Raw genomic sequence first — 12,949 nt, forward strand, 5'->3', positions numbered from 1 at the left:
GTCCGCGTGTTGTATAAAATTTTATATTACGGGGTCGGAAATGGGGGTTTTGCGCACGCGAAGCGTGCGTAAAACGTTAATTTACGCACGCCGTGATATAAAAGAAAATTGATGACCTAAAATGTTTGATATATATATTTACTTAAAATCCTCATTAATAACCTTTCTTCAACAAACAACTAAAAAAATTTATATTTGGGGTAAATGTATTTATTTTTGTTTTTTTATTTTCTTCAATGCACATATACTGGCATAAAGTTAATAGTTTCAGACAAAACACCTCTAGATATTTCTTACAAAATATAAATCAAATCAGGTAAAACTATCGATAATTATAACATGGAATATAAATGAAAACAAATTAAATAATATCCTTATTTATGTAAATAAATTCAAAACCAATGAACGGTAAAACTTATTAATTTTTTCAATCACCCGAACCTCACTGGCGTACGCATTCGGTCTACATGTTAGGATCTTATAGTACATTAGTGGTGGCCGCGGCTTCGCCCGCATTTTAAAAAAATAGTATGACATACACAAAACGGAAAATTTGTACCTGCATTGGAATGACAGTGGTGCCATCTGTCAAAAATTGGTCTTACCAACTCCCAAACCCTCGTGGGCTCTTGGACAACAACTTTGCTAAAGATCATCACTTGATCAAATGCATAGTTTCCGATTCTATAACTATTTACGAATTAAAAATTAATTAAAAAAACCTTTTCCTACGGACTAAAATGTGAATCTAAACCATTCTCAAGTCCCCTTGAACACACACAACAAATTTCATCAAAATAAGTCCAGTCGTTTAGGAGGAGTTCAGTGACATACACACGCACATAATATATATATGTATATATATATATATTATGTATATATATATATATATATATATATTTTTGAATATTTTAATTGTCAAAATTATCATGTAATAAAAGTACAACACTGTAATATTTATTATTGTAAAATAGAGAATAATTATTCAACTAAATCTATTCAGCTAATACATAACTACTAAATAACTCGTATTCAAATCATTCTTCAATGTATTTCTCCATGTACCTAATTTATAAGGGAATATTAATATTAATTAATAATCCATAGGATTTTGTTCTATATTTGGATGTTAAATATATGACGCAATATTGCCTAATGGTGCATCGTAATAAAAGAAGCGGTTGATGATACTTTTAATTACCACATTAGCAGCCGAGCATGCAGTCCAACTAATGGTAAGTGGCTACTGCTGCCCATGGACATCTGTAATCAACCCCAGATAGGATTAGATATTCCTACCTCGGCCACAGATGCGCCGTTACCTCTGAGGACTAAGCTGGAATGCCTCGGAATAGTATGTCTGCCTTACCACACCCTTCAAACCAGAACACAGCGGCGTTTAACACTGCTGTTATGAAGCAGAAATAGTGAAGATTTTTTTATAATTTATGAAACATGCTACATTTTATTAGTGAAGTTATAAAATATTTATTTTCGTCAATAAACCGCAAGTATTCGTGAAATCACAGCTTGTTTGTCAATGATTAGACCGTGATCTTTAGTATCTAGCCTTAACATGGGAATGATTTTTTACAACATTGAGAAAGAACCTTCAATGTCAATTAAAAATAAAATGGACTATTATCAATCGTATGATAGTAAGTAGTAACTAAAAGAAATAGTACATTACAATACGAGGACGAAAAATTTTTTTCTGACAAGTGTGAGTTTGCAGGCCGAGCCGCAGGCGAGGACTGCAATCACACGAGTCAGAAAAACATTTTATATCACGGCGTGCGTAAATGGACGTTTTACGCACGCTTCGCGTGCGCAAAACCCCCATTTCCGACCCCGTAATATAAAATTTTATACAACACGCGGACGAAAAATGTTTTTCTGACTCGTGTGATTGCAGTCCTCGCCTGCGGCTCGGCCTGCAAACTCACACTTGTCAGAAAAAAATTTTTCGTCCTCGTATTGTAATGTACTATTTCGTCCGCGTGTTGTATAAAATTTTATATTACGGGGTCGGAAATGGGGGTTTTGCGCACGCGAAGCGTGCGTAAAACGTCCATTTACGCACGCCGTGATATAAAATGTTTTTCTGACTCGTGTGATTGCAGTCCTCGCCTGCGGCTCGGCCTGCAAACTCACACTTGTCAGAAAAAAATTTTTCGTCCTCGTATTGTAATGTACTATTTCTTTTAGTTACTACTTACTATCATACGATTGATAATAGTCCATTTTATTTTTAATTGACATTGAAGGTTCTTTCTCAATGTTGTAAAAAATCATTCCCATGTTAAGGCTAGATACTAAAGATCACGGTCTAATCATTGACAAACAAGCTGTGATTTCACGAATACTTGCGGTTTATTGACGAAAATAAATATTTTATAACTTCACTAATAAAATGTAGCATGTTTCATAAATTATAAAAAAATCTTCACTATTTCTGCTTCATAACAGCAGTGTTAAACGCCGCTGTGTTCTGGTTTGAAGGGTGTGGTAAGGCAGACATACTATTCCGAGGCATTCCAGCTTAGTCCTCAGAGGTAACGGCGCATCTGTGGCCGAGGTAGGAATATCTAATCCTATCTGGGGTTGATTACAGATGTCCATGGGCAGCAGTAGCCACTTACCATTAGTTGGACTGCATGCTCGGCTGCTAATGTGGTAATTAAAAGTATCATCAACCGCTTCTTTTATTACGATGCACCATTAGGCAATATTGCGTCATATATTTAACATCCAAATATAGAACAAAATCCTATGGATTATTAATTAATATTAATATTCCCTTATAAATTAGGTACATGGAGAAATACATTGAAGAATGATTTGAATACGAGTTATTTAGTAGTTATGTATTAGCTGAATAGATTTAGTTGAATAATTATTCTCTATTTTACAATAATAAATATTACAGTGTTGTACTTTTATTACATGATAATTTTGACAATTAAAATATTCAAAAATATATATATATATATATATATATATATATATATACATAATATATATATATATATACATATATATATTATGTGCGTGTGTATGTCACTGAACTCCTCCTAAACGACTGGACTTATTTTGATGAAATTTGTTGTGTGTGTTCAAGGGGACTTGAGAATGGTTTAGATTCACATTTTAGTCCGTAGGAAAAGGTTTTTTTAATTAATTTTTAATTCGTAAATAGTTATAGAATCGGAAACTATGCATTTGATCAAGTGATGATCTTTAGCAAAGTTGTTGTCCAAGAGCCCACGAGGGTTTGGGAGTTGGTAAGACCAATTTTTGACAGATGGCACCACTGTCATTCCAATGCAGGTACAAATTTTCCGTTTTGTGTATGTCATACTATTTTTTTAAAATGCGGGCGAAGCCGCGGCCACCACTAATGTACTATAAGATCCTAACATGTAGACCGAATGCGTACGCCAGTGAGGTTCGGGTGATTGAAAAAATTAATAAGTTTTACCGTTCATTGGTTTTGAATTTATTTACATAAATAAGGATATTATTTAATTTGTTTTCATTTATATTCCATGTTATAATTATCGATAGTTTTACCTGATTTGATTTATATTTTGTAAGAAATATCTAGAGGTGTTTTGTCTGAAACTATTAACTTTATGCCAGTATATGTGCATTGAAGAAAATAAAAAAACAAAAATAAATACATTTACCCCAAATATAAATTTTTTTAGTTGTTTGTTGAAGAAAGGTTATTAATGAGGATTTTAAGTAAATATATATATCAAACATTTTAGGTCATCAATTTTCTTTTATATCACGGCGTGCGTAAATTAACGTTTTACGCACGCTTCGCGTGCGCAAAACCCCCATTTCCGACCCCGTAATATAAAATTTTATACAACACGCGGACGAAATAGTACATTACAATACGAGGACGAAAAATTTTTTTCTGACAAGTGTGAGTTTGCAGGCCGAGCCGCAGGCGAGGACTGCAATCACACGAGTCAGAAAAACATTTTTCGTCCGCGTGTTGTATAAAATTTTACTATTTCTGCTTCATAACAGCAGTGTTAAACGCCGCTGTGTTCTGGTTTGAAGGGTGTGGTAAGGCAGACATACTATTCCGAGGCATTCCAGCTTAGTCCTCAGAGGTAACGGCGCATCTGTGGCCGAGGTAGGAATATCTAATCCTATCTGGGGTTGATTACAGATGTCCATGGGCAGCAGTAGCCACTTACCATTAGTTGGACTGCATGCTCGGCTGCTAATGTGGTAATTAAAAGTATCATCAACCGCTTCTTTTATTACGATGCACCATTAGGCAATATTGCGTCATATATTTAACATCCAAATATAGAACAAAATCCTATGGATTATTAATTAATATTAATATTCCCTTATAAATTAGGTACATGGAGAAATACATTGAAGAATGATTTGAATACGAGTTATTTAGTAGTTATGTATTAGCTGAATAGATTTAGTTGAATAATTATTCTCTATTTTACAATAATAAATATTACAGTGTTGTACTTTTATTACATGATAATTTTGACAATTAAAATATTCAAAAATATAGAATCTCACAAATAATACAACTTCACATTTTGATTCTTTATTTCATTATATCTTTAATCAATTATTTTCAAGAAGTGGCTATTATATTTTATCAACCTATTTGTTATAAACTGATAACGCGATAAAAACAATCAAAACGCAGCTACATATAGTCTTGCTACTTAATCTAATTCGTCTTGTTGAACATACGCGTAGTTTCTGAAAAGAAGTGTAAAAATACAATAATTTTTATTACCCAGGTCCTAGAACCTATTAAAATGTTATACATTGGTATATTATTCGCTTGTGTCACCGCGTGTGTCGCCCAGTCGGCCGAAGAGTCTTCTTCTGTTCCTCTGAATGTAATCACGGTGCCACCAAATTGTCCCCCTGGACAAGAATTAGTGAATGGAGCATGTCGCGAAATCTGGAGTTGGCGAAATAATCCAAGTGCAGCTAATCTGGGAGTAATGTGAGTTGTCCTGATCTTTCACGTTATATCATAAATTAGTACGTTATATAAATACTTAATTAACACATAGTACCTACTTACGTGTCCAGTACCAAACAAAATAAATATTATCATCGCAGTAATTTAAATAAAAATGATGTATACAATAAGTATCGAGAAATATTTATCAGTGTATACAGATTACGTGGGTGAAGGTTACAAGAGAAATAGTCTATTCTATTTACCATCACCTGAATTTCGTCCGACGGAAGAAACAAACTTACAGAACTGCTATTCGTGATTAAAATTACATGGTAGGGGAACTAAAGTAAGATGGTTTTATAGTATCTTTGAAGATATTGGATTAAAGCAACAAGAAAACATGCATGCCACAAGCAACACGTAGAGAGCACAATAATGAAATAGGTAGATGGAACAAGATTTTCATCCGATGTTTATAATTGTTGATAGCACTGTTATCATAAGTTAAAAGGCCTTAAGTATGTACCAATTTTTATAACTTCCGATCATAATTTTAAACGGGTGGGTCGTGATGTTCGTGATCCACTTTAGGGTCGAAAGACCTCTAAAGAAGGTGGCGGGGAGTAGGTACATAAAGTAAGCGTACACATATACTCGTAGCTCTCAGAATTAACGATCTGAAGTGGTAATGGGCCAGGGGGCAAAGTTTGAATGTCTAAAAACCGGGGAAGAAAGGTTCTTTTCTAGGCAATCTGAGGATGGTAATCAAGATCAAGATTATAAACATTTTCGTAACAATGCAATTATTTGCAGCAGGTAAACTTAACAAGTACCTATATCAGGGCAAAAAGTTTTCTTTTTATTTTTTTTTTTATAATATAAGAGTAGCAGACGAGCATGCAGTCCACCTGATGGTAAGTGGCTACTGCCGCCCATGGACATCTGTAATCAACCCCAGATAGGATTAGATATTCCTACCTGAGGTCGGCCACAGATGCGCCGCTACCCCTGAGGACTAAGCTGGAACGCCTCGGAAAAGTCTGTCTCCCTTACTACACCCTTCAAACCGGAACACAGCAGCGCTTAACACTGCTGTTATTAGGTAGAAATAGGTGTGGCGGTGGTGCCGCCGGAGTCGAACCACAAAGGGTTCTACCACCTTAAAGTTATAATAACCATAAAAATAATAAACTGCTGTTATTAGGTAGAAATAGGTGTGGCGGTGGTGCCGCCGGAGTCGAACCACAAAGGGTTCTACCACCTTAAAGTTATAATAACCATAAAAATAAATCTAAGTCATTATTTTTTATCACACGAACGGCATGTAGGAAAATTTTGTAGTACATAATTATCTTTACGGACAAGTGATCTTTAATTTACATAACACCAATCATGCTCTTACGCTATTACCTGGCACGATGGTCTCTACCGCTGACTGTCGCCGAATACTTTGTAGGTACATAACAACATTTGTCCATGTAGTTCCGGGACCAGAAACAGGCTACAGTATCCCCTGCCTGTCGTAAGAGGCGACTAAAAGGGGGCTTCTGGGGTAGTGGGCGGCAAGAGTGGGAGCTCGAACCGCCCGGCCAGCGACCCCGGGAAAGACAGCGGTATGTGTGGCCGCATGCCGTTGTACACACCACAGGATGTGACGAGCTTATGCTCACCTGGGAGGAGCCCGATGGGGCAACACACTTAGAGGACTCCGATTGCGTTCCCTGGAGATCCCGGAGTCCTCAACACAGCGCCGAGGATGGCCACTTGGGGGGTTTTGGTGCGGTAAGAATCCCACATAACCCCGTGTCGCTCCCACGGCATAGGGTACCTTTTGAAGGTTCGCCCTCGTAAAAAAAAAGGTACATAACAACATTATGCTCTAATTCGTTCAACATTTGTTATGTTCTTTATCGCCGGAAATGGAATTATGCACGATATCAAATAATCACCAATACATGCAAGTAAATACAGAAGACATACCATCAATAAAAGTATGTTTACAACTAGTCTTAAGAATAATTTTGTATTTAGTGTAGAACAATTTCACTTCTACGCATCAACGAATTAATCTGCAATAATATGGCTAATTTTAATAATGGAATAACTACGACTATCGTTGGTTGTATTATGCTAAGTGGGCCTACGGGAACAACCCTTCTAATCAGAATACAGTAGTGTTTAAGACAGCTGTTATATTAATTATTAAGGCAAAAATAGATGAGGTAGTGGTGCCTCCGGAGTCAAACCACAAATGATTCTCCACCTTCAATTCTGGATTTCTGTCTTATGTGTACCTATGTTTATATTTTTATGTACTATGACTAAAATTTTAAACTAAAACGTAGCACCGCTACGTCGCAGACAGTAAAAAAGCAATCGTGTACCTATTGCACTAAAAGCTTTTACAAAATTTCGAGACAATTCAAACTAAATAAGAATTGTTAATTTCTCATTACCTTAGTAAAGTGGTTTATTATAGAAATACTTTGTTATAGTGACCCTTCGTGGAGAAACACTATCACGGTGCCGGCCAACTGTCCGCCAAATAAAGAATTGATTAACGGAGCTTGTCGCGAAGTGTGGAGGTTCTTCAGATCCTCTACTGCTACTCCGGATTTAAGGTAAACAGTTAAGTTATTATCGATATGCTGCCATCAGCGAATTTAGGGTAAATCATTATAAATTCAAAAGCGCGATTATCTGTTAAAGGAATTCAAAAGATCTATTACAATATTTTACAGTTAAGCGAAATCTACTAATAATAGGTACTCTTTCCTTACACAAACATTAAATTTCCATTATTTGTTGTATCTTCCTCAACTAAATTGAACATTTTGTAAAACTCTGAAGTTTGTATAAGTAGGAATGATAAGTTGCGAAAGTTCTTTATATGAAAGATTTGACTTGAAAAAAATGTAGGCTGGAAATGTGAGTACATAGTAGTAAATAAGCAGAGTATCCTTCGCCTTTTATGCCTAGAAGACTTACTTCTGGCCGATTCCCATTTTGAATTATAAAAATATCAAAACTTCCCAAGTTACTGGGATTTCACCATTGACTATTTCTCATTATTAGAAACATGGCGTATTTTAGAATGATTTTGTTATAGTGACCCTTCATGGAGAAACGTTATCACGGTGCCACCCAACTGCCCACCAGGACAGGAATTCATTAACGGAGTATGTCGCGATGTGTGGAGGTTCTTCAAGTCCACTACACCTGATCCGGAATTAAGGTAAACATTTCAAATATATTCCATCAATATCCTACCGTTGACAAAGTTATGATGAATCATATCAACATAATTCAACGTGCATTCAATATTGAACTTAGTGTGTCCCATTTATGTTTTTGTCAAATTGTTTACTTTATAATTATACTATACTTACATTAAAGGTATCTTCACAACAAATGTGATATTGGATGTTCATTATCTCTTCTAAAGTTGAACGATTTAAACTGAAAACCTTAAATAATATAATGTAATCAACATTTTCGTCATCCAATGCGAAAATTGGCATTCAAACATGTCAAATTACGAGTATGAATTCGTGGATCGACTACGCTATGTCCTAAAGAAAAAAATCCATTCCTCTCTACAATGTAAACAATCTGCCTTAACATAATGAACTAAAAGTAAATAAATCAAGACTGGTTGTCACAAAAAAACATTACAATAATTTAATTAAAAATCATAAATTATTATGACTGTCAATTAAATTAATGATAATATTTCAAATAGCGAGTAGGGCATACACATTCATCATACATTAAAATTACAGGGATTTGGAGCTGAGAGACAGAAGGCAAACAGATACTGAAGAAACAGATATCGTAGAAGGATCTGAACCAGCAAATCGTAGCATCCTAAGTCTTCCTAAAGTATGCCCCGTAGGATACAAACACGATGCTTTTGGACTATGTCGCGATCGCGAATGATAAATTATTAAATATATAATAACTAAATATTCTTTAATGTCAATTAACCAATCCACAATATTAACATTTTCCAATAACTTGTAATTTATCGTTGTCGTTATCAAAGAATAAAACGCCAGATTCACAGGAACCCTAAGGGCGAAATCTAAATATCCTCTTCGGGGGTTAATGGTTATATGGGTTATTGGGTGTCTCAGCATTCGCTTGAACCGCTACGAGAATCGCTTACCTACTAGCTGTCCTACGGATTCTGCAAAAAAAAAATATCTTCATAACTTACTTCATGGAAAATAATTGTCAATTTTGTTTATGATATAGAAAAGCATATGCTTGAATTACCTGACCAAATTAGATTCAATCGCACTATGACTGCGATTATAGATCTGCGGATAAACAGCCACGCAGATTCTAGATATGGGTAAAGCAAATCTTAGTTAAGTTTTCAGTGAGACCGAAGCTTACTCACTATCAAATAGTTCCTTAAAAGTGTAATAATAAACTGACGCAATTCTGCTACCAATGCGATTTTTTTTTAATACGCTAGTAATTAAAGAAGATTTGAAGGTGGTAGAACCCTTTGTGGTTCGACTCCGGCGGCACCACCGCCACACCTATTTCTACCTAATAACAGCAGTGTTAGGCGCTGCTGTGTTCCGGTTTGAAGGGTGTGGTAAGGGAGACAGACTTTTCCGAGGCATTCCAGCTTAGTCCTCAGGGATAGCGGCGCATCTGTGGCCGACATCAGGTAGGAATATCTAATCCTATCTGGGGTTGATTACAGATGTCCATGGGCGGCAGTAGTCACTTACCATTAGGTGGACTGCATACTCGTCTGCTACTCCTATATTATTAAGAAGGTCCATTATCTTATGCCCGTATTATTATTCAATCTATTCAAATGTTCTCTATCAAAGATCAAAATTATACAATTTTAAGTATGAAGTAATGAAGTAAAAAAGTAGTCAAATGTCTATCTATCGTAGGCAAATTGATTATTTGACATACATTTTTGTTCAAGGCGATATGAGGAAATTTCTTGCCGTCGTCTTATTTTAGATACCTGATTTCCTGATAGAAGTATGAATTTAACGAGCAATATTGAAAGTGTACTGATGCAAATGATCACTACGAGCTGGAAAATAACGATTGAAAGTTCGAGATAGTAGATAATTATAATTGTAATATATTATCTACTTCAATACCAGTAGATAATCTCAACGTAGTTGAAGCAAATGGTCGAACACCTAAATAAGGCAAATATTATAAAATTACATTATAAAATGGCAGCTATTTTTTATTCTTATGTTATCTAAGTGGGAGAAATCTACCAAAGTAGGATCTTACGAATACAAAATAAGTTTTATTTAAAAGCTAAAAATCTGTAGTCAACCCCAGAAATAGGATGATGCTTAAGGTCGTTCTGAAACGCTACTCCTGAATATTATCTTGGAATGCCTCGGATAACTATGTCTCTCTTCCCACAATTTTCCAACTAGTATACAGCAACGCTTAACACTGCTGGTTTTAGGCAGAATTAGGTTTGATGATGTTCCTCTGGAGTCGTACAAGAAAGGTTTCTACCACTTTCAATTCTAGATCTTATAGAAGTAAAATACATTTACATATACCTATTTGTTACGATGACCAAAGTTTTTAAACTAAACATAACAGCGTCACGTGACAAACAGTACTGCACTTAAAACTTTTCTAATATTTTGGGGCTTTCAAACCATGGATTTAAAACTTACCAAGAACCTTCAAATATTAATAAGCATTTCTTGCTTATTTAGATTCAAAAGATCTATTACAATCTATTACGTTGAAGTAAAATGTACTAAAATAGGTAAAATAGGTCTTTTTGCTTATATAAACATTAAATTTCCATAACTTGTGTCATCAATATTCAATATTTTGTAAAAATCCGAAGATTGGACAGGAATATACTTAGCGATATTTCTTTATATGAAAGGTTTGCCTTGTAAAGTAGGGTGAAAATATGAATAGATATAAACAGACTATCCTTCGGGAGGTAACTAAGGTTCTGTTTAAAGGCGGATAATTCCTTCGCGATTTATGCCTAGAAGGCTTACTTATGGCCAAAAGAAGATAACAAGACAGATAGTAAATTTAAAGCAGTAGGTAATTGCACAATTGATTGCACATAAGTCGTACCAAAGATTTTGTACCCTCTAACCACCAAGGACTTAAAACTTGCCAAGTTACTTCGATTTTAGCATTGTCTATTTCTCTTTATTAGTAAAGTGGCTTATTCTTCAATAATTTTGTTCTAGTGACCCTTCGTGGAGAAACGTTATCACAGTGCCGGCCAACTGCCCACCAGGACAGGAACTCATTAACGGAGTGTGTCGCGATGTATGGAGGCTCTCTCAATCCACTACACCCATTCCAATTTTAAGGTAAATATTTAAGATATATTCTATCAATATGCTACCGTCAACTAGTTATGATGAATCATATCATCAATCCAATTTACTTACTTAAATAAATGATATCTCTAAATAATTGACTGCGTAGTCATGGCTAATCAAACACAAAACTTAAAAAACATATAATAATATCTCCTCACTTACTTGAGATACAAAATAAAAAAGTGTGATATCTAATTCCATGAATCTTGTTTATTTCTTTCGAATAATTTTTAAATTTACTTATTATGCATTGCACAAGAAGGCATTTTGAAGCTTATGAAACTAAAATAATAAATAACGTACAGCGTGTACAATGGCATAGGTCAATCACTACGCCGCTCGAGAGCGACTGAGTTAAAACACTACAATTATGGTATTTTGTATGTTTAAATTTTTGCTCGCTAGTAACGTACTTATCTTAAGTTATTATATCATTGACATTACATATATCTTTACAATACAATGTAAATGTGATATTGAATGTAAATTATCTATTTTACCAATTTTTTTGTCATTTCGCATCTCATCGAATAGAAAAAGCCACTTTGTTTGTCTGGTATATCTACTTACAGTTGTGTTATCATAAATAACGGTTAAAACTGAAAACCTTCATTAGGTAATTATAGATAAACACTCTGAGCGCACCCTGTGACGTTATCCAATGCATCTAATTACCATACATTAAAATTACAGGAATTTTGAGCTGAGAGATAGAAGGCAAACAGATACTGAAGACACAGATATCTTACAAGGATCAGACCCGGCAAATCGTAACATCATCAATATTCCCAACCAATGCCCCATAGGATACAAACCGGATGCTCTTGGAATATGTCGCCAAATTTTGAATTAACGCTAGATAGCAATTTTGAATGTTTAATTGACCAATCCAAAATATTGACTTTTTTAACAACTCTTTTTTGATAATTTCCAAGAATAAGACGCAACATTACTAGAATCCTGGGTGAAATCTAAAAATTCTTTTCGGGGGTAAAACATTACTATTTGGGTGTCCCACTATTTTCGCTTGAACCACATTGAGATTCATTTACCCCCAACCGGCAGCGCTGCCCCAGTGTTTTGTGAAATTTCTAAAAAATGTAAAAAATTGTTCGTCATATTTTACTTTATGAAAAATAATTGATAATTTTGTTTAAAATATAGAAAAACATAGGCTTCAAAGTTATGATCATTGTTGAGACGATTTGTTAATGCGCCATATAAGAGTGTGTATTACATTTTCTAAAACAGTCGCAATTAAATGCTTGCTGAGGAAACACGCCTTGTCTTAATACGAACCCCCTTCACGCGAAAGTAAACCTCAATTACATCACCAATCATATATTAAATTAATCTAGTTTACTCAGCATTATAACTACGATCATAATCTGCGGATAAACAGCCGCGAAAATTCTAGGTATGGGTAAAGCAACTCACAGTTAAGGTACATACGTTTCCGGTGGACGGTGGTTAAATGATAGGTATGCGGTTTTTTATGTATGAAAATAAATTTATATAAATTTGTTTTTCGTGTTTTCTTTAAAAAAGAGCCGCCCAAATTCTAAGGTCCATAATAGAGAATACCCCAGGACACATGTTAAGTTTTTATTTT

The 12,949-nt window shown here is 34.8% G+C and overlaps 1 protein-coding gene across 4 annotated transcripts; it reads left to right on the top strand.

The window, feature by feature from the left end:
- The first annotated feature begins 4,620 nt into the window (after positions 1-4,620).
- On the top strand, positions 4,621-12,861 carry LOC140753541 (uncharacterized). 4 transcript variants are annotated; one of them, XM_073088221.1, is made up of 6 exons: positions 4,624-5,008; positions 7,465-7,590; positions 8,079-8,204; positions 8,752-8,828; positions 11,200-11,325; positions 12,031-12,165. In XM_073088221.1, the coding sequence occupies exons 1-5, from the start codon at positions 4,815-4,817 to the stop codon at positions 11,322-11,324; spliced, it is 648 nt and encodes a 215-aa protein (XP_072944322.1). In that variant the 5' UTR covers positions 4,624-4,814; the 3' UTR covers position 11,325; positions 12,031-12,165. The 4 variants fall into 4 exon arrangements, with proteins under 4 accessions (XP_072944323.1, XP_072944324.1, XP_072944322.1 ...); XM_073088223.1 differs by lacking the exon at positions 12,031-12,165 and having other exon boundaries at positions 4,623-5,008; positions 8,752-8,851; positions 11,200-11,318; XM_073088220.1 differs by lacking the exon at positions 8,752-8,828 and having other exon boundaries at positions 4,630-5,008; positions 12,031-12,861.
- Positions 12,862-12,949: the final 88 nt, after the last annotated feature.

The sequence above is a fragment of the Epargyreus clarus genome, unplaced genomic scaffold, assembly GCF_041222505.1.
Source record: "Epargyreus clarus isolate Ecla_fem2 unplaced genomic scaffold, WU_Ecla_fem_2.2 ptg000026l, whole genome shotgun sequence".
NCBI classification, from domain to species: Eukaryota; Metazoa; Arthropoda; class Insecta; order Lepidoptera; family Hesperiidae; genus Epargyreus; species Epargyreus clarus.